This window comes from Salmo salar, chromosome 17, assembly GCF_965601325.2.
Source record: "Salmo salar chromosome 17, fSalSal1, whole genome shotgun sequence".
Classification (NCBI taxonomy): Eukaryota; Metazoa; Chordata; class Actinopteri; order Salmoniformes; family Salmonidae; genus Salmo; species Salmo salar.
In genome coordinates, this window is record NC_138307.1 from 12,622,471 (window position 1) to 12,650,372 (window position 27,902).

The 27,902-nt window shown below is 46.2% G+C and overlaps 1 protein-coding gene across 4 annotated transcripts; it reads right to left on the reverse strand.

Annotated features, from left to right (window-relative positions):
* Nucleotides 1-27: 27 nt before the first annotated feature.
* Nucleotides 28-26,979, reverse strand: LOC106575302 (cysteine/serine-rich nuclear protein 3). Of its 4 annotated transcripts, none has more exons than XM_014151749.3 (6): nt 26,717-26,979; nt 25,651-25,700; nt 7,494-7,682; nt 6,479-6,738; nt 4,389-4,685; nt 28-4,137 (listed from the first exon to the last, which is right to left on the reverse strand). In XM_014151749.3, the coding sequence occupies exons 3-6, from the start codon at nt 7,648-7,650 to the stop codon at nt 3,112-3,114; spliced, it is 1,740 nt and encodes a 579-aa protein (XP_014007224.3). In that variant the 5' UTR covers nt 7,651-7,682; nt 25,651-25,700; nt 26,717-26,979; the 3' UTR covers nt 28-3,111. The 4 variants fall into 4 exon arrangements, with proteins under 4 accessions (XP_014007224.3, XP_014007222.3, XP_014007223.3 ...); XM_014151747.3 differs by having other exon boundaries at nt 4,374-4,685; XM_014151748.3 differs by having other exon boundaries at nt 6,479-6,741.
* Between the last annotated feature and the right edge of the window lie 923 nt (nt 26,980-27,902).

The window sequence follows — 27,902 nt, forward strand, 5'->3', positions numbered from 1 at the left end:
AACCAAAATGATTGACAAGGGACACAATTATTCCATTGGTTATTTATTCTCAAAGTCTGATGTTTGTGGAAAAGGAACAAATGGTGGTGTAAAAAAGAAGAGACAAACAGAGAATATGTATTTTAGGCCCCCAGTTCTAGGCAGTCTTGATAAACAAAGAGACATTCTGGAACAAAACTAAACAGAACAAGAAGGCTGTGTCCCAAATACCCTATAATGGTACTACTTCCTTGTTCAAAAGAAGTGCACTATATAGGGAATAAGGTGCCATTTGGGACAAAATCAAAAACAACATGAGCTCTGTGAACTTCAAGGCCTTCATGACACAACAGACTGCTGTGAGAATAAACCACAATAAAATACCCAGTTTCACATTGGCCACAATATAGACTAGCAAATCATATCTACAGCAGAATAGCAGAGACTGGTACAGACGTAGCTTACTTCACTATAGATCACCTGAACATGAACGCTTTGGCACCCTTACGCTGCACACCACCTCATTGGCTGACGTGATATGATGGGAGAGAGGAGAGAGAGGTCATGAGAGCAAGAGGAAGAGAGCGTGAGAGAGCGAGGAGAACCTTAAAGGGGCTAGATGAAGAGACTGGGTACATAGAGAAAAGAGAGAGGAGACAAAGAACATGCTGTGATGGAATAGGTCCATTCCTTCCTCAATCACTCCAGTACCCCTGCACACTGTAATAACAGTACTGGCACCGTACTGACCTGTATATAAGAACGTTATATAACTCTATTCTCCTGTTTCTTTTCTTCTTTTCTTCTGTCGCATTTCACATGTTTTATTTCTTATCTGTATTACTACCGTTATTGCGCATTTTTGGGAAAGAGCCCCCAATTAAGGCTCTCTCTGTACTGTTTTACACCTGCTGTATCCTGTGCATGTGACAATAAAACTTGATAACAAAGCCTTCCCTGTAGCTCAGTTGGTAGAGCATGGTGTTTGCAACACCAGGGTTGTGGGTTCGATTCCCACGGGGGGCCAGCACAGAAAAAAATGTATGAAATTGTATGAAATGTATGCATTCACTACTGTAAGTCGCTCTGGATAAGAGCGTCTGCTAAATGACTAAAATGTAAATGTAAATCATAATAGCAGCACTGAAAATATAGCTTGTCTCATGAAATTGAGCACGACGTTTAAAACGATTTCAAACGAAGTACATTTTCCAAGTTTCATGGTCCTTTTGAAAATGGACCTAAATGTAATGGTAAGACTAGAGATGATTATAAGTCTGTGACTACAGTATATTGGAGTATTGTCCAATCTAATGTAAAGTATAAATGCTCTTTAATTTGTTTCCTTTTGACATTCTCACTGTATATAAAAAAAAAATACATTTTTAAACAGGGTGTTTCCTTTTAACAAAATACATGCAAAGTATTCAACATCTATGAGACAACACAAATAAGCACGAGACCGACGCTTAATAATTGTAGTACCTCAAAATCGTGTTGATTTGTCATCAATACTAACCACAGCATGCTCTCATTATCAAAACATACATAATATTACATAAACTTTGTATAGCCATAAATAAACTGCAGCTATATACATTTTCCAGTTGACTCCATATAAAAGTTCAATCTACTAAGGCTGTGACTATACCAGTATTGCAATACTTTTTCCATGGCAATTTTTTTTTATTTTTACACGAAGCAGACAAAACTCTTTGGTCTTTTAAAAACCTGCTATATGTAAATAATGTGTGCTATAGCATGGAAAAGAAATACATGTGACTCTGGGTGACAACATAATGTTTATTTCCAACATTAGGGCTGTTTTCCTAAAGAAGTGAAATCCGCTTCGTGTTTTGTTTCTTTGCCACGCTACCAACAAGTATCGCGTTACTGATATCATCCGAGCCCTAGCGTCTATCTTAGTTCATTCATTTAACTCAAATCAGATGATCTTTTCATTTTCCCATTCCACATGGTTATATTGTTGAAATAAGGAATCATTGTTTAATTCTAACTATTTCACAGTCATTGTCTGTTAGACATTCAGATCCAGGACATGGAAACTGCGTGTGCAATAATGTGCAAAGATCCTTCTGAGGCCAAACCCCACAGCTTGCCTTTGCAACCTAATCGTTCACTTTAAAAAGGTACATTCATCAGGAGTTTAAAAAAAAACCCACCGTCCTTCAGGTTCTATTCAATCAAACGGACAACCCAGTTTCTAGGATAGGTCAAAAACAGCATTATTCCTGTACAGAAAATGAATTGATATTGACATCATGTAGTTTCACTGGTAAAGGGATACTTCAGGATTTTGGCAATGAAGCCCATTATCTACTTCCCCAGTCTGATGAACTCGTGGATACCATTTTATGTCCCTGCATCCTTCATCCAGTACAAAGGAAGTTAGAGGTAGTTTTGCAAGCCAATGCTAACTAGTGTTAGTGCAATGACTGGAAGTCTATGGTCACAGCTAGCATCTGGTACCACAGACTTCCAGTCATTGCGCTAACGCTAGTTAGCAACTTCTTTCAAACTACATGCAGAGACACAAAAATGTTCAACTGGATCTGGGGAAGTCAATAAAGGGCTTCATTGCCAACATCCTGAAGTATCCCTTTAATTAAGTTGGTCAGCACATTAATCCAAATGTGCATACTTGCTGCAAAGGAATGCTAATTTCACTTATCACACTAACCAGTTTCATTGAACTTGCCACAAGTCTACCTGACACTATGCTAGTGACTAGTGTTAGTCTCTAGAATTGGTGGATCCCTTTTGTTCTCAGGCAAGAGAGGATGCCTCAGCCAGCCCGTTGAACGACCCCTGGCTTTGCTGCTCCTCAGTCCCCACAGATACCTCAGACCGTGTGCTATTCTTCAGGGACGTGCAATATCATTACCGTTCATGTCTGTCTGAAAGGCAGATTGACAATTATTGTTATAAGTCTTGTCCTGGAGGCAGAACTGAGCGATTTCTCCTTAGATAGGCCAGCTGCTGAGTCAAAATTGTTTATATTGTAAAAATTTATGAAAACAAAAATGTGCTTTTGATCTTAAGGTTAGGGTTAGGCATTAGGGTTAGCAGTGTGGTTACGTTTAGGGTTAAGGTTAGGTTTAAAATCAGATTTTAGGACTTTGTGGCTGTGCCAGCTAGTGACCACTCTGCAGAGCTGCCTCTAGAACAAGTTTCATGACGAAAAACGCTGACCTGCGTCTGAAAGGGCTGCTCATGGTGTAGTGTACTAGTCTCCCCACTGTGGGGAGTGTTGCTCTGCTGCAGTGCTGAGGAACAGGCGTTGGCTGCTGGTGCTTTGTCAGTGTGGGGAAAATGCATATACAGTCCCTCTATCTGGCTGAGGTGGTCTGTGTGTGGCTCGGAGGTGGTTTTAGGCTGCTCCTGTGACACGACCGTGGGGCCATCGGTGGCCCCCTGCCTGTTGGGGAGTGAGAGGAGTGAGGGAGCTTCACTAGGGGCTTTGGGTGTGGGGTTCAGGTTGGCTGAGTTGTCCATCTGGTAGTACCCTGATGAAGGGTTGTGGTAGTATGAGTTGGGGTTAGCGTGGTTGGTGTTGGTGTTGGTGTTGGTGTGTGTCCCATCAGTGTAACCCAACACAGAGGAGAGAGGAACCACCTCTGTGTGAGAGACTGGGGGTCCACTCACCCCCTCCTCCATAGACTCACAGTCATCTTCCTCCTCCTCCTCCTCCTCCTCTTCCTCCTCAGAGTCACTAGTGTGCAGGCTGTCGGTGCTGCAGTCCGAGAGGCCACTACATAAACTACTACCATCATCCTCATCCTCGTACTCCTCCTCATCATCTTCCTCATCTTCGTCCACTTCCTCTTCTAGATGCTGCTCTGCGTCGCTGCCGCTCGGCAGGTTCATGATGGGAGCCTGCAGGACTGGGATGTTGTCAGACATCAGGGGGTACTGCAGAGCACGCTGGACAGGGACGTTGACTGGTAGTTCTCCATGGTAACCATTACCATTGGTGACCTGCGGTTGTTGTTGTTGCTCGCGGCTCTTTTCCAGCTCCAGCTTCATGATGGTGTGCAGGAAGTGGGTGCGAACACGGATGGGGTTGAACTCGATGCGGCCTGTGCTGTTACTGCAGCCCTCCTTGCTGCAACCGCATGGGAATGACATTCGATCTACCTGTACAGACAGACAACCAACGCCTCAGTTAGCCTCCAATACTGGACGGTTCCCATTTCCAATGAATAACGAACACATAGACAGATGCATAAGCATAGCAGACGGTCAAACAGACAGACAGGCAAAAAGACAGGCAAACAGCCAGGCAAACAGCCAGTCAGCCAATAGCGGGCCAGCTAGCCAGCTATCACTTAACAGGCAAACATACTGACAGAGGTAATTCAGGAGACCCTCACCACAGCTCCATTTACCTGGCACTTGATGCCGGCCAGGCTGCAAGCGCAGGTCGCGGGGTGGCACAGCCCCCTGCAGTCACAGCCGCACTCCTCCCGGGACACCCGGATGGCCCGCAGCTCGTGCTTCTCCTCCACGTCGATGCGTCGCACCCCGGAGGCCCGGAGGAGAGCGCGGCGCCGCCTGGTGGTCATCGGCTGCAGGAAGAAGTACTCGTCCACCTCCGTGTTGTCCAGGTCGATGTCGTCCTCTGAGATGTCGTCCAGGGTCAGCGACTCGGCCTCGTCCGACTCAACAGTGCCATTATTGGTCAGCTGGAGGAAAAACACACGAGTAGATGGTGATGCTCTCTAGTGATGAACACTGAGTATACCGAACACCTTCGTAATACTGACCGCTTGTGTTAGCGCATCCCCTTGTGTTGGATTAGAATCACTGCGATAACGCAGCTTAGACTACACTGAAGTCACTGCTAGTGACAACACTGAAGAAATACATTATAAGGAATGTAAAGATCATTTTGACTAGAAAGGACTGTGGCCCTCAGGTTATTCATGTCATTTGTCATTAACCTTGAATTCATAACCTAGTCCTAATGCTACCCTGCTTTCCTGGTTATTCCCGGCTTACTAATGGGTAAACATTCCTTCCTCATCTCTCTGCTATGTTAGCTGATTTCTAGCACAGAAATAGCTGCCATGCTACACATCGGTGTACAATGTAATGCACTTGGAGAAGTACCACTGTGAATGCTTTATGCAATCTATTATTAATAAACTGCATTTGCCACTGCACTGCTCGATACTTTAATACAAAGGCATTAAAGGCACAGTCCAAACCTTTAGTTAGATGGAGTTGACTACCTTTAGTTTGATGGAGTTGACTCGGCAGAGTTGATTACTTTGAGTTAGATTCATTTGACTACCTTCAGTCAAATGGAATTGACTAAAGTTGACTAGCTTTAGTTTGATGGAGGACTAAAGTTGACTACCTTTAGGTTGATGGCGTTGACTAAAGTTGACTACCATTAGTTTGATGGAGTTGACTACCTTTAGTTAGACAGAGTTCACTACATTTAGTTGGACTAATGGTTCCCAAACTTGGGGTCGCGACCCCATGTGGGGTCACCTGATATGAAAATGGGGTCGCGGGAGAATTTCCAAAATCCTGAAGAATAACAATATACACTAGCGTTCAAATGTTTGGGGTCACTTAGAGAATTCCTTGTTTTTGAAAGAAAAGCAAATGTTTTGTCCATTAAAATAACATCAAATTGATCAGAAATACAGTGTAGACATTGTTAATGTTGTAAATAACTATTGTAGCTGGAAACGGCAGATTTTTTATGGAATATGTACACAGGCGTACAGAGACCCATTATCAGAAATGCATGATGTGTTAGCTAATCCAAGTTTATCATTTTAAAAGGTTAATTGATCATTATAAAACCGTTTTGTAATTATGTTAGCACAGCTGAAAACTGTTGTCCTGATTAAAGAAGCAATAAAACTGGCCTTTAGACTAGTTGAATATCTGGAGCATCAGCATTTGTGGGTTCGATTACAGGCTCAAAATGGCCAGAAACAAAGACCTTTCTTCTGAAACTCGTCAGTCTATTCTTGTTCTGAGAAATGAAGGCTATTCCATGTGAGAAATTGCCAAGAAACTGAAGATCTCGTACAATGCTGTGTACTACTCCCTTCACAGAACAGCGCAAACTGGCACTAACCAGAATAGAAAGAGGAGTGGGAGGCCCCGGTGCACAACTGAGCAAAAGGACAAGTACATTAGTGTCTAGTTTGAGAAACAGACGCCTCACAAGTCCTCAACTGGCAGCTTCATCAAATAGTACCCGCAAAACACCAGTCTCAACATCAACAATGAAGAGGCGACTCCGGGATGCTGGATACATTATGTCAGACTAATTTGCAATTGACTGTCATAGCCCCACATTAAAAGTATGTGATGGTCACAAGAATTTTCAGATATCAAAATGGGGTTCTGGGTTAAAAAGGTTTAGGAACCCCTATGTTAGATCTAGTTGACTACCTTGAGTTTGATGGAGTTGACTAAAGTTGACTAACTTTAGTTAGATCGACTTGACTACCTTGAGTTTGATGGAGTTGAGTTTCTCCTCTTTGAGGTGGTCTCGCAGCATGTCTCGGTGGCTTCTCTCCTGCTCCACGGCGAACTCCCCCAGAGTGTAGCGCTGCACCCAGCTGTGGCGTGTGGACATGCCCAGGGTGCTGCCACCCTGCGTGGGCACGCTGGTGAAGCCCTGGCGCCGGCTGAAGTAGTACACCGTCACGCTCTCAAAGTGCACGTTGCGCACCCGCAGGCGCTTTTCACACCTCAAGATAGAAGAGGCTGCTAGAGGGAGGGCGAGAAGGAGGGGTAGGGAGAGAAGGAGAGAGAGTTGGATAGAGAGGGGGCATTTAGAGACAAAGTATCACTATATAAATGTTTAACTTTTTTTATTGAACCTTTATTTAACTAGGCAAGTCAGCTAAGAACAAATTATTATTTACAATGACAGCCTACCCCCGGCCAATTGTGCACCGCCCTATGGGACTCCCAATCATGGCCAAATGTGATACAGCCTGGGTTTGAACCAGGGACTATAGTGACACCTCTTGCACTGAGAAGCAGTGCCTTAGACCGCTGTGCCACTCCGGAGCTCTTGAGTGAGTATTGCTGCTATTGATATCCCTATGGACCCCTTGAGTGAGTTCTAGCATCCCTAACATCCTCCCTGTCATCTAAAAACCCACAGGGAGCAGGAGCTAGGGGAGATCACCCCCTATGACTCCTAAAGAGAGATGAAATCACACTACTCCCAAGAGCTACTTCCTGTTTCTCTCTATCATTCTAATCCCGCTGAGGCTCAATATGCTGGTGGTGCTTGAAGGAATCGCAGCTGATTTGAAAAGCAGTAGGTGAGGAAGAGGTTCTCGTAACTGGGAGTTTTTTCCACTGAAAAGATGGGAGGCTACTCACTAGCACAATGTAAGGCGCTATTTCATTCACTTGGGGTCAAATAGTTGACAGTGTTGTCCAAAGTTGGCAAAGCTGGCTTTGTTAGTTAAGCAGTCAAGTACATGCATGCTGGGTAAGCAACTCACGGGCGACGGGGGTGGAGGGGCCTGGGTTGACACTGTCGCTGCTGTTCCCGCTGTCGCTGCCAGCGGAGACCTCGTCATCGGACCCCCGGAGAGAGAGGCACGGGGAGGGGCTATCCACCTCCACCTCCTCAAACTTCCTCTTCAGGATCCCACTCATCCTGCCGTAGGTCTAACACCCAACGTCTGCCCCTGAGAGAGATAGGAAAGGATGTGGTAAGAAATGTTATTACTGTTATTGCACAAGAGTGTACATGGTCGCTGAGCAAACCCATGCTACTGTACATGGTTGCTCATTTAATGCTATGGTGGGCATTGATCTCTCTCAATAGGTATAGGTGATGAGAGTATGCACATCGATTGCATAAAAGTAAACTTAACATTATGACTATAACTACTGTTCTCTGAAGGAGGGAAACGAGGTACAACTCACTATGGGGAGTCGCACTCTCGCGACTTCGGTTGAAGGATCTACAATCACGCCTGATAAGGCCACGCCTTGCTGGAAGCCCAACCTTCCACAGGTGATAAGCGTGAGGCTCGAATTCATTCATTCAATTTAATACCGCTCTTCACTGAGCCCAGGAACGGGCGGCGCGGGGCCAAACAGGTGTTGTACCTCGTTTCCCTCCATCAGGGAACAGTAGCCCAAAGCGAGAGCATGTGCGCACTGCTCCCCAGAAATAGGGAGCGTGCCAAGGTTAGGAGGACGAGAGACAGTCTCTCCCCGTCTGTTGATGCACACCACCACTCACATATTGTTGGTTCTGACCAGCACAAGCCTGCCCGACAAAAGCACGGGGAAGTGAGCGCCGATATACCATTAGGAGCTCTGGGTAATTGATATGGTGCACTCCACACCAGTATCCATACCTCCCGAATCGAGTTGCCTTTCTCCAGCAGACCCCACCCTTGGGGGGATTCCTCTGTCGTGATCACCTTGCCAGATATAACTCAGCCCATGGGAGCTCCCTGACAATAACAGAGGGTCCCACCACTGGGCCAGGGCCCGAAGGCCTGACAGGGACACCCAAAGCGACCGGGTTAGGCTGCGAGATGCGTCCAGGTGAGTGGCTAGCATTCAGCGCTGGAAGGGCCACATCAACAATAGCCCCACGGGAACGACTTCGATCACAGAAGCCATCATCCCCAGTAGGCATAGCCACTGGCGAAAATGCACTGTGTGATCCAGCCGAAATTTGCCTCAGCAGAGCCGGAATCTGGACACCCTCCACAGGGATAGAAAAGAGCGATATGCGAGCGAGTCTAGCTCGAGACCCAGAAACGGTATGTGCCGAGATCTTTTTCTGATTTCTTATGAAGCCTAGAAACTGAATACGGGACAGTAGTATGGATGTGTGTAACACTGCGTGCCCCCTCGACTCTGCCGCCACCAGCCAATAGGTTGTAATAGCCGGCGGCTCGTGATTATTCTGAGTTTTCAGTCTGAGGTGCTTGCTGAGGGCATGTAGGTCTAGAATGGGATGCAAAGTCCTGTCCCTTTTCGGAACCAGGAAATATGGACTGTACCAGCCATCTTGGATTTTCAACATAGGAACCACTCGGATTGCCTGCTTCTGGAGACGGGAGGATATTCCCTCCCTCTAAATGTTTATTTATTTATTTATTTCACCTTTATTTAACCAGGTAGGCTAGTTGAGAACAAGTTCTCATTTGCAACTGCGACCTGGCCAAGATAAAGCGTAGCAATTCGACACATACAACAACACAGAGTTACACATGGAATAAACAAAACATACAGTCAATAATACAGTAGAACAAAAGAAAACAAAAAGTCTATATACAGTGAGTGCAAATGAGGTAAGTTAAGGCAATAAATAGGCCATGGTGGCGAAGTAATTACAATATAGCAATTAAACACTGGAATGGTAGATGTGCAGAAGATGAATGTGCAAGTAGAGATACTGAGGTGCAAAGGAGCAAAATAAATAAATACAGTATGGGGATGAGGTAGGTAGATTGATGGGCTGTTGCAGTGCAACAGGTGCAGTGATCTGTGAGCTGCTCTGACAGCTGGTGCTTAAAGCTAGTGAGGGAGATATGAGTCTCCAGCTTCAGAGATTTTTGCAGTTCGTTCCAGTCATTGGCAGCAGAGAACTGGAAGAAAAGGCGGACAAATGAGGAATTGGCTTTGGTGGTGACCAGTGAGATATACCTGCTGGAACGCATGCTACAAGTGGGTGCTGCTATGGTGACCAGTGAGCTGAGATAAGGCAGGGCTTTACCTAGCAGAGACTTGTAGATAACCTGTAGCCAGTGGGTTTGGCGACGAGTATGAAGCGAGGGCCAACCAACGAGAGCGTACATGGTCGCAATGGTGGGTAGTGTATGGGGCTTTGGTGACAAGATGGATGGCACTGTGCTAGACCGCATCCAGTTTGTTGAGTAGAATGTTGGAGGCTATTTTATAGATGACACCACCGAAGTCAAGGATCGGTAGGATGGTCAGTTTTACGAGGGTGTGTTTGGCAGCATTAGTTTAGGATGCTTTGTTGCGATATAGGAAGCCGATGTTAGATTTAATTTTGGATTGGAGATGCTTAATGTGAGTCTGGAAGGAGAGTTTACAGTCTAACCAGACACCTAGGTATTTGTAGTTGTCAATGTATTCTAAGTCGGAGCCGTCCAGAGTAGTGATGCTGGACGGGCGAGCAGGTGCGGGCAGTGATCGACTGAATAGCATGCATTTAGTTTTACCTGCAGTTAAGAGCAGTTGGAGGCCACGGAATGAGAGTTGTATGGCATTGAAGCTCGTCTGGAGGTTAGTTAACACAGTGGCCAAAGAGGGGCCAGAAGTATACAGAATGGTGTCGTCTGCGTAGAGGTGGATCAGAGAATCACCAGCAGCAAGAGCAACATCATTGATGTATACAGAGAAGAGAGTCGGCCTGAGAATTGAACCCTGTGGCACACCCATAGAGACTGCCAGAGGTCCGGACAACAGGCCCTCCGATTTGACACACTGAACTCTATCAGAGAAGTAGTTTGTAAACCAGGCGAGGCAATAATTTGAGAAACCAAGGCTGTCGAGTCTGCCAATAAGAATGTGGTGATTGACACAGTCGAAAGCCTTGCCAAGCTCGATGAATACGGCTGCACAGTAATGTCTCTTATCGATGGTGGTTATGTCGTTTAGGACCTTGAGCGTGGCTGAGGTGCACCCATGACCAGCTCTGACACCAGATTGCATAGCGGAGAAGGTACGGTGGGATTCGAAATGGTCGGTAATCTGTTTGTTAACTTGGCTTTTGAAGACCTTAGAAAGACAGGGTAGGATAGATATAGGTCTGTAGCAGTTTGGGTCTAGAGTGTCACCCCCTTTGAAGAGGGGGATGACCGCGGCAGCTTTCCAATCTTTGGGAATCTCAGACGATAGCCTAGCTGGGAATGGAACGGTCTCTTTCCCCTTCTGTGGTAAGAGACCGGGGCGATTTGTAATCAAATCTAAATCCCAGGAATGAAACGCTTGGAGCTGGAGACAGCTCATTTCAGGGTTCATATGAACCACAGAGACTGTTGGATAATAGCATGGCCGTGTCGAGCACTTCCTGTCCCTCAACTACACTACCAACCACCTACAGGGCCTACAATCTGTATCACTAGAAAACTCATAGGGACTAGTAAGAAACAGGCAGGAATCAGCAATGAATCCCAGTAATGAGCCACCTATGGCGAGGGGTGCCCCTTGTGGACAGAGCGAATTGGCCAACTTATTACTTGGGAGACTGATATACCCATAGTGTAACGGAGACAAAGTCGAGAAGCAAGTGAAATGTTTAATAAAACGAGACAACATAACAGTAGCATCTACACATAAACAATACTGACTGGGGAAAGAACCTAAGGGAGTGCCAGAAATAGGGGAGGTAACAGAGTCCAGATGTGCCTCATGATGACGTGCATGTGTGCATAACGATGGATCCCAGGACCGGTGGTTAGTATACCGCCGATGTTGAACACCAGAGGGGAGGAGCGGGGGTAGACGTGACAGTAGTCCTCCCCCCCGATGTGCAGCCCTGAGGACAAGGATCGGGCCGGGTGAAGAAGATGGAAATCACGGATGATGTTGGGATCCAGAATGTCGTCCATCGGACCCCAACACCGCTCCTCTGGGCCATTCCCCTCCCAGTGTCGGTAGTCCAGTAGAGATCTGACGGTGTCCGGGGGGGGGCATGGGCGGGACAGCATCAGCTAGGGGACCAGGAACCACGGGCCTGAGAAGGGAGACATGAAAAGAAAGTGAGATACGGTAGTCAATGGAAAGCTGTAACCTATACATCCCCTTGTTGACACTCCGAAGAACCTTGAATGGCCCCATAAACCAGGGGCTCAGCGTCTTACAGGGCAGGTGGAGTGTGAGGTTCCTGGTAGAGAGCCAGACACTATCCCTAGGGTGGTTCATGGGGGTTGCACTGTGGTGGCAGTCTACAGTGGACGGCACGTTGGAGTCTCATGCGAGTGTCGCTCCACACTTCTGCGTGCCTGAACCACTCAACCGCAGGAGCGTCGGTCTGGCCCGGGGTCCACAGAGCCAGGGTCCGGCTGAACCCAGAACTAGAAGAGGGTCAACCCAGTGGAGGAGTGACGTAGTGAGTTCTGGGCGTACGGAACAGGAGTTGACGTAGCGAGTGATGTCCTGCGCCAAGGTGGGCCACCAGTACTTCTTAAAGCTAGATTGGGTAGTGTGAGAAATACCTGGATGTCCAGCAATGGCAGCTGTGTGCCCAGGTCAGTAGCTGATCTCTTATCCGCGTGGGAACGTAGACACCCTCGGGAGGACAGTTAGTGGGTGCGGGCTCCATCTCCAGAGCCTGATGTCCACATCTACGTCCCAGACCACAGGAGGGTGATATTATAGGTGCATTCTGGACAGGATCCTCTCCCGAATCGTAGACGGGGCATCGGCCTTGATGCATTTTTAACCTGGGCGATAGGTCAGCGTGAAGTCAAACATTATGAAGAAAAGGGCCCACCTTGCTGAGTGCGGAGTCAGTCTCCTCACTGTCTGTATGTACTCCAGGTTCCGACGGTCAGTGAGGATGAAGAATGGTTCCTTGGTGCCCTCCAGCCAGCATCTCCACTTTAATGCCACCTTCACCGCCAGGAGCTCTCGATCACCGACGTTGTAAATCCTCTCTGCAGGTGACAGTTTGAGCGTAATATGCACACAGATATAGTTTCTGTGGATTACCCTGTCATTGAGAGAACTGGCCCCCACGCCCACCTCTGAAGCGCCCACCTCCACCAAAAGATAGTGGGATCTGGGTGTTTTGAGCAATGGGGCAGAGGTGAAACGTCCCTTGAGTAGACGGAAGGCCTCGTCGGCTGCTGGGCTCCACACCAACCTATAGGGACCACCCTTGAGGAGAGGTGAGAGGAGCGGTGACGACGCTGAAGTTCCTGATGAAACTGCAGTAGAAGTTGGCAAACCACAAAAACCATTGTAACCCCTTTATATGGGTTGGGACTGGCCATGACCTGACCGCATCTACCCTCTTGTCGTCCATTCTCACTCCCAGCGGGTTGATTTGGTAGCCTAAGAAGGAGACAGACTTCCAATGAAGTTGGCACTTCTCAGCCTTGACGAACTGCTGGTTAGCCAGGAAGCGTTCCAGGACTGCTCGAACGCGAGTGATGTGATCCTCTAGGGTACACAACCACCTGGCATCCAAGCACGTCCCTGAACACCTCGTTAACAAATGCCTGGAACACTGATGGAGCATTGGCTAAGCCAAATGGCATCACCAAGTACTCGTGGTGGCCAGACCGTGCTAAACAGTCTTCCATTCATCCCTCTTCCGGATGTGGATGAGCTTGTATGCACTCCGCAGGTCCAGTTCGGTAAAAAAAAGAACGGGCCCCGTGGAGCTGTTCGACAGCTGTCGGAAAACAACAGGAGAGAGTAACGGTACTTTGTGCTGATTTCATTGAGTCCTCTGTAATCAATACATGGACGTAACCCTCCATCTTTCTTGGCCACAAAAATGAAGCCAGCTGATGCAGGAGAAGAGGACGTGCGGATGAATCCTTGTTGGAGCGCCTCTTGGATGTAATCCTCCGTGGCCTGGGTCTCAGCCACCGACAGAGGGTAGATGCTCCTGCGCGGAGGCACAGACCCTGCCAGCAGGTTGATGGCACAGTCCCAGGGGCGATGAGGAGGAAGACAGGTGGCGCAGGTCTTGGAGAATACCTACTCCAGGTCCTTGTATACATGGGTTGTTGGGCTGAAGGGCAACCACAGGACTCTCAACCGACGTAGAACCAGCATTCGGGTGACCAGTCTGATTCTCATACTCGACAATGAGATGGTGGGGTTATGGCATTGAAGCCAAGGGAGGCCGAAGGAGATCTAGTGAACTGTTAATGTAGAAGGGGATGTTCTCCTGATGAATGGACTCCACGGTGAGGGTGAGTGGTTGGGTGATATGTGTAATGGTTCTGGATCCTGGCCGACTATCGAGGGCTTGAACCGGGAAAGGAGAGGAAAGCGGGTATGAGATGTTAAAGAGAGGAGGCAAGGGTCTGGTCAATAAAGTTCCCTGTGGCACCGGAATCTACTAACGCTGTAGACACAGTACATGAGGGACAGTCAACTAGTATGATGGACACCAAAAAGAGTTTAGCAGAAAGTGATGAAGATGGAATACTCACTCCTGCCCCAGGAGGTGGAAGATCACGTGACTCTACTCTTGTGGATCCCGGATTAGGAAGTGCGGGACACCGCTGGAGCTGGTGCCCTTCTTGACCACAATATAGACAGAACCCATCTTTCTCAGTCTGCATCGCAGGGAGGCATGTGACCCCTACCTCCATGTGTTCAGGCTCTGATCGAGAGTGTTCACTTAGAGGGGGTGAAAAGCGATGAGTGCCGACGCTGCCGAAGTAGGATATCCAGACGGACGGCCATCACAACGAGTGCGTCCAAGCAGAGGTTGTCATCGACAGGCCAGTTCCGTCTGGACCTAATTGTGCAGACCTCTTCTGAATAGCGTACGAAACACCCACTCGTTCCATCCGCTGGATGCTGCTACTGTCCGGAAGGTGAGCGCATACTCGGCAGCCGTCTGGTACCCCTGCCATAATTGGAGTAGGCGCTTACCCCCCTCTGCCCTCCAGGGATGATCGAAGATGCATTTCAACAGAGCCATGAACCCCTCATGAATCTAGCTCCTACTCTCCTCTCCCAGACGGCCGTGGCCCATGCCAACACACGCCCAGTCAGCAGAGAAATAACCGTGGCAACCTTGGACCTCTCGGTGGTGGGGGCTCTCATTTGGTGCATAAAGTAGAGGGAGCACTGAAGTAGGAAGCCACGGCATTTAGATGGGGTGCTGTCATATTTATCCGGGAGGGACAAACAGGCATCCCTGACCTGAGCGGGTTGCTAAATGGGCTGGTTGTGCTGGCTCGCTGGGTCAATTGGTTGTAGAGTATCCTCCGCTAGTTGACAGCAACGCCTCCGGGTATGTTCAAGACGTTGCACACTGCGAAGAACCTCTTCCATAGCCGTTGTACTAGCTGGTCATGGTGTTGACGTAGAAGGTATCCCTGCTCGTCGACTGTCTGGGAGATACTGTTTTCCTGCTGCTTCCATTGTTGGAGTCAGTATTCTGTAACGGAGACGCTGAGAGTTGAGAAGCAGGTGAAACTTTTAATAAAACAACAACCATGAACCGAGACAACATAACAGTAGCATCTATGCATAAACACAGGAATAATACCGACTGGGGAATGAACCAAAGGGAGTGCCAGATATAGGGGAGGTAATAAGTGAGGTAATGGAGTCCAGGTGTGCCTTATGATGTTATGCAGGTCCGCGACCTGCGTAATGATTGATGCCAGGTGTGCGTAATGATGGATCCCAGGACCGGTGGTTAGTATACAGGCTACGTCAAACGCCGAAGGTGAGGAGCGAGAGTAGACGTGACACATAGCCATTAAAGCCAGTAGATAGTGATAGTGCTGACGTCATCCACGTATTCCTATGAAAACTCCCAATGGCGCCTGAAGCCAGAAGTATTTGAATTTGAAGCGTGCCATATATTGCTAAATGGCTCTGAATGGCACAAACAAATTGCTAAGGATCATGGTGAAAGTGGCCATAACTAGCAAAAGATCATGGTTGATGTAGGTGTTTTCATCCTGCCTGAGAGAGTCAACAGGGAGCCTCCGCGTATCCTGCCGGCCCGTGATTGGTCTGTTTCAGCACGTGGCACCTGTGTGACTACAGAAGGTAGTAGTCAGAATGGATCACTATTGATCATAATTAACTAACGGCCTTCAAATCAAATGTATTTATAAAACCCTTTTTACATCAGCAGATGTCACAAAGTGCGTATATAGAAACCCAGCCTAAAACCCCAAACAGCAAGCAATGCGGATGTCTTATGGGCTTATCCAGCGATGGCTGATGTAGTACCCCATAGTACCCCGTTTGCTGTATCAAAATGTGGGGCACTGTCGTCACAGCAATGTTTTTAGTGGAGTGGTGCAGCTACTCGGGAGGCTACTTCCTCATCGGAGGAGCACGCAAGCCCTGCTCTCTCTACTCCATCTCCAGTAATTGAAAATAAGAGTAGGGTTGCCATAGCGCTTGGGGGAACACTAGTAAGATTCATTCACCGGAAGTTATGCATGATAGCTGACATTAGCCTGGAGGCTCTTTAGTCTAAACTAGGCTTGCTAGCCTCTTTGATCGCAGCATGGTCCGTTAACAATAACCAAGCGACTTAATGTTATGTATACTAAACAAGACAGCTACCCCAGCAACTCCACCGTGGGGAGGCAGGTATAGCTAGTAGTAGCTAGCTCGCCTCGTTAGCTAATCTGGCTAGCACGCTATGCAGCGCTTGTTCGCTAACCTGGTCTCGAAAGTGTACGTAGGACCGGATCACTGAGGTGGGAACCGGACCCTTCTGGGAAGAGAAGCAGGCGGTGCTTAATAACCAAGGTAGACACAGGCGGTGGGGATACCCACAGAACCTGGTCGCCCTCTCTCTTCAAGTAGCCTCCCGCAACCGGCGGCAGTGCGCACAGGAGCCGGGAGACATTCTACCCGACCAACGACCCGAACCATCAGCCGAGGTACGGGCACCCGGGAGAGGAAGTCACTATCGGAAACACCAAGTCCCCTAAATAATGCTACACGATTGTCAAGAGAACCTATGCCACGGATTAGTAGGGGAACAGTGTCAGCCATCCCCTAATCTCGCACACAAACAGATTCAAGTGAGGGCAGCCAGAGCATGTACCGAGCCGAGACATACAAGACAACCAACGTGAGTATCTTGGGGCATGGTCGCGAATCCGAACCCGGCTTGTTAGCCTTCGTCGTTTCGGTCGCGTAAACCAGCTTACTTATTGCTATAGCCAGGCCAAGCAATTCGAAGAATAACTAATTGTTTGTGATTGGGAAACGTATGACAACCATACAAACTTCAGAACACAACATCCAGGGGGTGAGCACTCTCTACCACTACGGGACAGTTGAGATGGCACAACGTCAGACAGTCTCGTGTTCCAATTGTGTTTTCGCCAGGGTGCGACTCCCCATAGTATGTTGTACCGAAGTTGACTGACTGAAAGGGAACACGCATCAAGGAATGCACACACGTAATCACCTGCACTGTGCATGCACACACACAGGACTCATAGAGGGGTGTTTTAGACATAATACACGGATGATGCAGTGGCAGCCCTGTCCCCCCCTTCCCATCCCACTCCGCATACAGTCAAGGACATCTCGCTGTCATACTGTGTTCAACCGTGTTGCATCTTGCCTAGCCATCTTGTTTCAAGAGGACCACAATGGAAATAAGTCCCAGACGTTATTGTGTGATATCCTCCATGATGTTACTCATGTGCATGTACGGCTTTTCAAGTTTCATGTGTTCGTGTTTTTTTTTTTAAATGGTCGAGTGAATAAACTAAACTAAAATTCAAACACAACCCCCCACAGTGACAGTATGGGGAGATGGTGGGAACTGGGTAAGGGTTTCCATGGCTATATCTAAGCATCATGTACCGACTTCCTACACTGCATTTCAGTCATGTATTCTCATTCCCATCCTCAGAATCCAGCACTCCGGTCACCATGCTACCCATTCCTTGAAAACCCTTGCGGTGGTTGCCATGACAACGGTGTCATCGTATACATGTATCTTATTAAGAGACATGTTTAATTCAGACAGTCGTTGCCTGATATAGACATTATGGATACTATGTGCAAAACAATACCACTTAAAACGGTGGTTTACTGTCCACACAAATCCCAATCTCATAATAAATGCCTCCTTACTGATGACCACACAACAGGACCTGAGGCTGGGAGCTTCTCCCTCTGAACTGGTATCGGATGACATCATGCACCAGAACAGAACAGAACACAGGAGCAGACTACCCTGCAATGGCAGTGAGAGAATAGGTGGAGGGAGACTCCCCCTCCCTTTCACTCGCTAACCACCTCTCTTTCCCTCTCTCTCTCGCTCTCTCTCTCGCTAACCACCTCTCTTTCCCTCTCTCTCTCTTTAAATCTCTCTTGCTAACCACCTCTCTTTCCCTCTTTCTCTCTCGCTAACCACCTATTTTTCCATCCCTCTCTCTCTCCAGGAAGAACAGTAAGCTGTGCAGCAGGATATATACTGGGAACACAACGCTGCATAAGCTCCCTCCAAACCAGATGCTACAGAGTGAGTGTCCTGTGCTGAATGGATCCCACTCGTGAGTCCCCCCCCCCCCCCCCCCCCCCCCAAAATGTAAAAGTACCAAAGGTGAGGAAATATTACCACTACACTTCAATAATATTTGTTACCACTGACTGACCTGTGTCGTATCGCCTTGCAAACTCCAGGAATCCTCTAGTGCATCCTCACAGTATTCACTACATAAACGTCCACATTGACAGGGTTCCCAGAAGAACAGACCTTGCTGCTACCGTGTTGCTCTATTGTTTAGCACCCAGGAGTCTGTCTAGGGTTCACAATCTTTCTCTCTCTCAATTAAATTCAAGGGGCTTTATTGGCATGGGAAACATATGTTAACATTGCCAAAGCAAGTGAAGTAGATAATAGACAAAAGTGAAATAAACAATAAAAATGAACAGTAAACATCACACCCACAGAAGTTCCAAAAGAATAAAGACATTACAAATGTCATATTATGTACATTACAGTGTTGTAACGATGTACAAATGGTTAAAGTACAAAAAAGGTAAAATAAATAAGCAAAAATATGGGTTGTATTTACAATGGTGTTTGTTCTTCACTGGTTGACCTTTTCTTGTGGCAACAGGTCACAAATCTTGCTGCTGTGATGGCACACTGTGGTATTTCACCCAGTAGATATGGGAGTTTATCAAAATCGGGTTTGTTTTCAAATTCTTTGTGGATCTGTGGAATCTGAGGGAAATATGTGTCTCTAATATGGTCATACATTGGGCAGGAGGTTAGGAAGTGCAGCTCAGTTTCCACCTCATTTTGTGGGCAGTGTGCACATAGCCTGTCTTCTCTTGAGAGTCAGGTCTGCCTACGGCGGCCTTTCTCAATAGCAAGGCTATGCTCACTGAGTCTGTACATAGTCAAAGCTTTCCTTAAGTTTGGGTCAGTCACAGTGGTCAGGTATTCTGCCACTGTGTACTCTCTGTTTAGGGCCAAATAGCATTCTAGTTTGCTCCATTTTTTTGTTAATTCTTTCTAATGTGTCAAGTAATTATCTTTTTGTTTTCTCATGATTTGGTTGGGTCTAATTATGTTGCTGTCCTGGGGCTCTGTGGGGTGTGTTTGTGTTTGTGAACAGAGCCCCAGGACCAGCATGCTTAGGGGACTCTTTTCCAGGTTCATCTCTCTGTAGGTGATGGCTTTGTTATGGAAGGTTTGGGAATCGCTTCCTTTTAGGTGGTTGTAGAATTTAACGGCTCTTTTCTGGATTTTGATAATTAGCGGGTATCGGCCTAATTCTGCTCTGCATGTATTATCTCTCTCTACCCCCTCTCTGCCTCTCTCCCTCTGGTGTTGCTTGCTGTCAGCTTTCTCAGCCAGCTTCTCTCTCCCCTCTAGCCCTCTCTCTCTCTCTCTCTTTCTTTCTATTTGTATCTCTATTTCTCTCACCGTCCGTTTCTCTTGCTCTCGCTCGCACTCTCTCCCTTTCCACACAAAGACTCGTTAGCTTGTGCTGGCTGAAGTGCCCGAAGCCTGACTGAGTTAGAGGAGGAAGTCCTTGGAGATCACATAAAGAGAAAGAGGATAGAATGAAAGAAGAGGAGAGAGAGAGAGATGGGGGGAGAGAGAGAGAGGGGGGGTGTACTCAGACAATTTCAACAAAATAGCAAAAAGGGCAAGGAGACAGATCTGCAATACGAAATCTCCCTTTTATAATCCCAAACCCTGCACTGCCCCCTGTATAACAGACAGACACAACATCACTGCGTCACTTTACAGGCTCAGGTTGTCACAAATAGCATGGAGATGAGTGACAAAGCTTAGTGTGGAGCACCGTTGCCAACCCCTGTCCCGACCCTGTCCACAGACACTCAAGTCACGATTATGAATACAGGCCAACTGTCAACTCAACTTAACTCACTGCCCTAAAATACCCTCCTGCATTTCCTCTCTTCCTCTCTCTCTACTTCCCCTTTCCTCTCATCTCTACACCTCCTCCTACATTCATGTTTGGATTCATTGGGTTAATGGTGTGTGTGTCATACAGCAGAGAGGAGCCCTGACTCACTCACTGCAGTGAGACTGGTTGAATTAGCGCTAGGCTAGCTAGCTAGCCTCCATTCAGCCTCCAGGCAGGGAGGTTGAGAAAGGAAGCCCTCTCTAGATTCTAGAATGACCTCACAGAGAGGGTCAGTTAAATGGGATTCCTAAAGGAACGGCCCCCAATGTCACCTGGCGCTGAAGAAGCCTACTGCCACAGACATGCCCGCGCACACAGACATGCACACAGACATGCACGCCCCCATGCACATACTCACACACACGTGGAGGCAGGCAGACACACACAAAGACACACAGACCTGTTTTCACCTCTGGGCACAGGGAGTACAGGGGAGCAGGGCTGGGTAGGGCTGGGTAAGGCAGGGGGGGGCTGGAGGGGACTGAAGGAGATGTGAGGGAGTTGACTTTATGGAACAATGGTTCCTCTTCCTATCCATCCATCCACCCACCCACACCCACCTATACAAATGTGCTCTTTCTTTCAGTTTGAGTTGAAAATGTTGCTGGATTGCCAGAATGTGGGAGAGAGAGAGAGAGAGAGGAGGGAGAGAGAGAGAGAGAGAGAGAGAGAGAGAGAGAGAGAGAGAGAGAGAGAGAGAGGGTGGACAGACAAAGACTAAGAGAAAAATCTAAAATTAGACTAGGCGCCATCGAACAAATCACGAAACGATGACTCCATGCCATTCATATGTTCTGCCATTATATTTCAAATAGACATGAGTCATGAGCAATACCAGACAGAGTGCTGTATCTCCCTTAATCAGAGAGCTGTATCTCCCTTAATCAGAGAGCTGTATCTCCATTATTCAGAGAGCTGTATCTCCCTTATTCAGAGAGCTGTATCTCCCTTAATCAGAGAGCTGTATCTCCCTTAATCAGAGAACTGTATCTCCCTTATTCAGAGAGCTGTATCTCCCTTATTCAGAGAGCTGTATCTCCCTTAATCAGAGAGCTGTATCTCCCTTATTCAGAGAGCTGTATCTCCCTTATTCAGAGAGCTGTATCTCCCTTATTCAGAGAGCTGTATCTCCCTTATTCAGCGAGCTGTATCTCCCTTATTCAGAGAGCTGTATCTCCCTTATTCATAGAGCTGCATCTCCCTTAATCAGAGAGCTGTATCTCCCTTATTCAGAGAGCTGTATCTCCCTTATTCAGCGAGCTGTATCTCCCTTATTCAGAGAGCTGTATCTCCCTTAATCGGAGAGCTGTATCTCCCTTATTCATAGAACTGCATCTCCCTTAATCAGAGAGCTATATCTCCCTTATTCAGAGAGCTGTATCTCCCTTATTCAGAGAGCTGTATCTCCCTTATTCAGAGAGCTGTATCTCCCTTATTCAGAGAGCTGTATCTCCCTTAATCAGAGAGCTGTATCTCCCTTATTCAGAGAGCTGTATCTCCCTTATTCAGAGAGCTGTATCTCCCTTATTCAGAGAGCTGTATCTCCCTTATTCAGAGAGCTGTACCTCCCTTATTCAGAGAGCTGTTTCTCCCTTAATCAGAGAGCTGTATCTCCCTTATTCAGAGAGCTGTATCTCCCTTATTCAGAGAGCTGTATCTCCCTTAATCGGAGAGCTGTTCTCCCTTAATCAGAGAGCTGTATCTCCCTTAATCGGAGAGCTGTATCTCCCTTAATCGGAGAGCTGTATCTCCCTTAATCAGAGAACTGTATCTCCCTTATTCGGAGAGCTGTATCTCCCTTATTCAGCGAGCTGTATCTCCCTTATTCAGAGAGCTGTATCTCCCTTATTCAGCGAGCTGTATCTCCCTTATTCAGAGAGCTGTATCTCCCTTAATCAGAGAGCTGTATCTCCCTTATTCAGAGAGCTGTATCTCCCTTAATCAGAGAGCTGTATCTCCCTTATTCAGAGAGCTGTATCTCCCTTATTCAGAGAGCTGTATCTCCCTTATTCAGAGAGCTGTATCTCCCTTAATCAGAGAGCTGTATCTCCCTTATTCAGCGAGCTGTATCTCCCTTAATCAGAGAGCTGTATCTCCCTTATTCAGAGAGCTGTATCTCCCTTAATCGGAGAGCTGTATCTCCCTTAATCAGAGAGCTGTATCTCCCTTATTCAGAGAGCTGTATCTCCCTTAATCGGAGAGCTGTATCTCCCTTAATCAGAGAGCTGTATCTCCCTTAATCAGAGAACTGTATCTCCCTTATTCGGAGAGCTGTATCTCCCTTATTCAGCGAGCTGTATCTCCCTTATTCAGAGAGCTGTATCTCCCTTATTCAGCGAGCTGTATCTCCCTTATTCAGAGAGCTGTATCTCCCTTATTCAGAGAGCTGTATCTCCCTTATTCAGAGAGCTGTATCTCCCTTAATCAGAGAACTGTATCTCCCTTATTCAGAGAGCTGTATCTCCCTTATTCAGCGAGCTGTATCTCCCTTATTCAGAGAGCTGTATCTCCCTTATTCAGCGAGCTGTTTCTCCCTTATTCAGAGAGCTGTATCTCCCTTAATCGGAGAGCTGTATCTCCCTTATTCAGAGAGCTGTATCTCCCTTATTCAGAGAGCTGTATCTCCCTTATTCAGAGAACTGTATCTCCCTTATTCAGAGAGCTGTATCTCCCTTATTCAGCGAGCTGTATCTCCCTTATTCAGAGAGCTGTATCTCCCTTATTCAGAGAGCTGTATCTCCCTTATTCATCGAGCTGTATCTCCCTTATTCAGAGAGCTGTATCTCCCTTATTCAGAGAGCTGTATCTCCCTTATTCAGAGAGCTGTATCTCCCTTATTCAGAGAGCTGTATCTCCCTTATTCCGAGGGCTTATAATGGTGCCATGGGTGAAAATAACAAGAGAAACGTCTGCTTTAAGATGGAAGGTGACAGAAAGGCGTTACAACATCAGTCCCTCTACGACTATTCTGACAGTCCTGTGTGTGTGTGTGTGTGTGTGTGTGTGTGTGTGTGTGTGTGTGTGTGTGTGTGTGTGTGTGTGTGTGTGTGTGTGTGTGTGTGTGTTTGTGTGCAGCAGCTACAGTTTACCCATACATGAATGAAAACTGGTTGCTATAGCAATACCAGACATATAGCACCCAGACAAACATCCCAAATCCCACAGCCTAACGAGAGAAGGAATACCCTTCCATCTTAAACCAGCGCACCACTCAAATCCTATAAGGGACACTTGAACATCCATCAATCTAAATTCTACCTAGACATAACAGAATAGAATGGCTTGTTAGGCTGATATAGTATTGGGGAGGGCTGACATTCTGTCAGTATGCACTCACAGTCTAAAGCTTTTGGAGAACAAAGACCAACGTAAAATCATGAACTATTTGCAAAGTTAATCTACGGACACTTGTCGCCTGAGCTAACGCGTCACTGGAAATCAATTCGGTCTCTAGAAAATGTTAAACAATTAACATTTACCACTGATTAATTTACCACTGAATGAATAAACAGTAGCCTTTACCACTGCACATAATATGGCCTAGCTGTTGGAAGCACGATAAGAGGAAATAGTGGAGAAGTCCAATTACTATTGTATGTGTCCTACAGCGAGTAAGTGAGCCCTTTTTCGTTGCTCTCTTCTCCCTCTCTTCTCCTAGTGACTGGTGAAACTAATTGTGCTGCATTTAAAATCTGCTACTGATTTCTCTCCCAGACACTGCTCTCTCTCTCTATCTCTCTCAACATCCCTCTCTCTCTTTCTCTCCTCTCTCTCTCACCCACACTTCCGCTTTCTGTCTATTTCTCTCTCTCTCTCGTTCTCATTTCAACTTCTCTCCCCCTTTCCCTGTCTTTCTGCGCTTCTCTCTATATATGTCTCTCTCACTCTATCTGTTTCTCTCTCTCTCTCAACATCCCTCTCTCTCTCTTTCTGTTTCTCTCTCACTCTGTTTCTCTTTCTCTATATGTGTCTGTTTCTCTCTCTATATATGTTTCTCTCTATCTCTTTCTCAACATCCCTCTCTCTCTCTCTCTTTCTCTCCCTCTCCCTCACTCTCTATCCATATCAATTTCTTTCTCTCTCCCTTGCTCTTTCTCTCTCTCATATTATCTCTCTCCAATCAAACGTGGAGCAAGGGGATGCAAAGTAATTACCTCGATAAATGTGGAAGGTGAGCGGTGCTGTGTACCTCCTGTCTGCATTCTGTCTGCAAGTTTATTTAGTGGAAAGTCTCCAGACAGAAGCCTTAAAGAGGTGTGAGCATGATTGGCTATGATTGGGGGGTTGGAGAATAAGTTTACTAAACCTGCAAATAAAACCCTGATGAACATTTGTCCACTAAACCAAGTCAAATACAAAGAATACTATACATTTACAGTGGTTTGCTAGGTCATAATATATATATATTTATTATACTAAATAATCCCAAATAATGACCATCTCTTACAAGTAATGAACATGTGAAATGAAATAATCACACTTTCAGCTGACCTCAGCACCCTGGTTAATTCCTAGATGTTACCTTTTATAAGCGGCTTGTCCTCTCCTAGGGGGTGAACAGCAATATGCTGCTGGAGACTAAGTGAACATTCCAATCAGCTGCCATGGCAACCAGCCATGAGGGGGAGGGGGAGTGAGGGGAGGGGGGTGGAGGCGAGGGGAGAGCACTATGCTGAAGCATGAGTTGGACTGGGAAGTATACCACATCTCACAAAGAAGAACTGTTATGTATGCTAGCCAGGAGAGGCGAGGACTATAGATACAATATACAGTGTGGCTGCACACAATAGTTATGGAGCTGTATCAATGACAATACAGAATGATCCATTGAAATATAGAATAGTAATACAATTCTACATGTAAAATACAGTATAGACTATCATATTATTACTATGCATTATGAAGCATTCATTGGAAGTGTAACTAGAATACTATATTTAACAGACAATGATGCAACCGCTTTCTCTCTCTCTCTCTCTCTCTCTCTCTCCCTCCCTCCCTCCCTCCCTCCCTCCCTATGAAATTGTAACAATGTATCCTTCACCTTAATGATATACAGTCAAAGCCTAATGAAAACATGGCATGACCTCTAGTAATATAATTTATGCATTGGGAATTGCTTGATGATGGATTTGATAGACAGATGTTGACAGATGGAGAATCAGGGTGACCTTTACAGAGTGTGTGTGTGTGTGTGTGTGTGTGTCTTTGCATTGTATTGTGTAATAACACCCCATACTTCTCCAGTTCTATTTTCTCTCCCCTGCTATCTCCTGTAGAGATAATAACCATGGGGTGGTGGACAAAGAGAGGCTCTACCCAGATATATCAAGCATCATGCAGCCTGCACTGGCACTTAGCTGCCCCACTCACTACATGATGACTTCTCCCATCAGGAACCTTTTAGGAAACGCCAGACAGCTAACAAGGCTGCTAGTTGGACAGACCGTATATGGAGTTCATGTTTAAAATCAGTCTATACAAACTGGAATAACAATGCTTGGACAAGTTAAAGCCAACCTACCTTAGATGCTGAGAGATCAAGTTAGGTTGTTGGCATGAGAAGTCGCTGGCCTGTAAAGAAATGCGCACAGGTGAGGACTGATGAGCTAATGTATTTTTATTTGACAATAGCTGTAATATAGTGAGACACAATTCAATGATAGTGTGGATTGGGTTCTCATAGAAACTACTCATGCAGTGAGACACAGCCTATAGTGAGAGTTTGGCTTGGGGGAGTGGAAAGCAGGCGTTGCTGCCCCCCACTACCCCCTCCTCCCTCTCCTTCTCCCCCTTCTCCTCTTGTGATGAATAATTGGTTCCCAGGGGACTCAGGAGTGGGGCCCAGCAGTTCTACACACACAGATGCCCTTTCTCAACAGACTGACTGGGGCTGTAGCCTCCTCTCTGCAGCACTGAAGTGTAAGTGTGTGTGTGTGTGTGTGTGTGTGTGTGTGTGTGTGTGTGTGTGTGTGTGTGTGTGTGTGTGTGTGTGTGTGTGTGTGTGTGTGTGTGTGTGTGTGTGTGTGTTTGTGTGTGTGTGTGTGTGTGTGTGTGTGTGTGTGTATGTGTGTTTACAAGAGCATAGATTTTTTTTAATGATAAGACATGCAAATACAGTTGAATCAATCTGTTATAACTATGCGTAACCTCGGAATAAGTTATACAGAAAAGGTTCAACTATGATGTCATTAATTATACATTTTTTGGGGGGTACTAGCATATAAACTACAACTTATAAATAACGAATGTCAAATTGTTTTAATAATAAAACATAGTGTTGAAACCTTTTGAATGAAAACATAATGTAGTTATGCCTGTGACAAAGCAAGAAACCCTGAAGGCTGTGAGGCCTCTATGACAAACCACGTATCCTACAACAACATGTACTATACTATTCCATAACACTTTATATTTGCAAAATATGTGCATTGCTAGCGTGACATCTCTCACATCATGCACTCACTCAGCTTGTTAAAGATTCAGATAGTGAAAAAGCACAGCAATGCGCTCAGGGTATCGCGGTATGCCGTGCTATATAGGAATTGAAAAGGCTAGAGGGAAAGACTAATACAAAAACAGTGACTTACCAATCATCTTGTCAAACCATCACGAAAAACTGGCAACTGTATAAAATGATGTCCCGTATAGGCTAAAATAAACAAATGAATAGTCTCAATGACAACTGTTAAATGAAATACTAATTATCAATGCAGCTTAAATTATATTTGCGCACCATACACACAAACGCAAAACAGAGTGATATGGTCCTGTAATTGATTATGTTGTAAATGAATTAGCAGGTTTTGCAGCACGACTGATGCGTGGAGGATTTTTCGGCTGCGCGCGCTGACAATGGTGGAGAGAAAGGGGTTGACACGAGCGCTACAGGCAACGTGACTACGGTTAGCCAATCATTCCCAGGTGAATGAAATTATACGTGGACTACCAAAGTGTCGGCTACTGTAGCAAATAATTACACGTTTTTGAAACATTGTAGCCTATCTTTGAAAACATAAAACAATATTTTTGTCAACTCCAACAAAAATAATTGTGGTCTTTGGTCTTCAGATAAGAAGCTGTTTGTGTGTGCGTGTATGTGTGTGTGTGTGTGTGCGCGCGTGCGTGCGTGCGTGCGTGTGTGTGTGTGTGGGGGCTCAGCGATGGATTTGGTGCGGTGGAAATGTTTTGCTGCCATCCAGTGGAAAGCTTGGCTAGCCTCTCAGCAGGGTATTTAAATACTTAACCGTGTATTGTTTTATGTATTGAGCTGTCAAGAATAAGTATTATATTTGAATGTCGTAGCTGAGGTACAGAAACACCCTGCCAGGATGTGTCCACAAGTTGTTATAGTTGTATAATATATATATATATATATAGTATATTCTGTATGATTATCATTTGATATTTCATTGAATTTGTTTTATTCAAGTGTTGGATTTGGGTATAGCACATCGTGTATTTGAATAGATTACTTAATAGCGACTACTTGGGGACATTTGTAGTATTGGCCGAAAAATGGTATTATCAGTGGGTACAGGTACAGTAGAGAGTGATATTAGAGCCAGAAGACAGCAGAGGGCGCTCACAGCCCACAGACGGCACTGGATCCGTTCTGTTCCATTTCCATTCTCTGTGATTTTACAGACGTATTTGATCACTCTTTTGTTGCTGAGAATTTTCCTGCCCAGCAGGAAATGAAAACCTGTAGTGTGATTGAGTTTAAAAGCTTCTAAAGTTTGTAATTTCCACTTTGAAATTTAAGACTTGATTTAC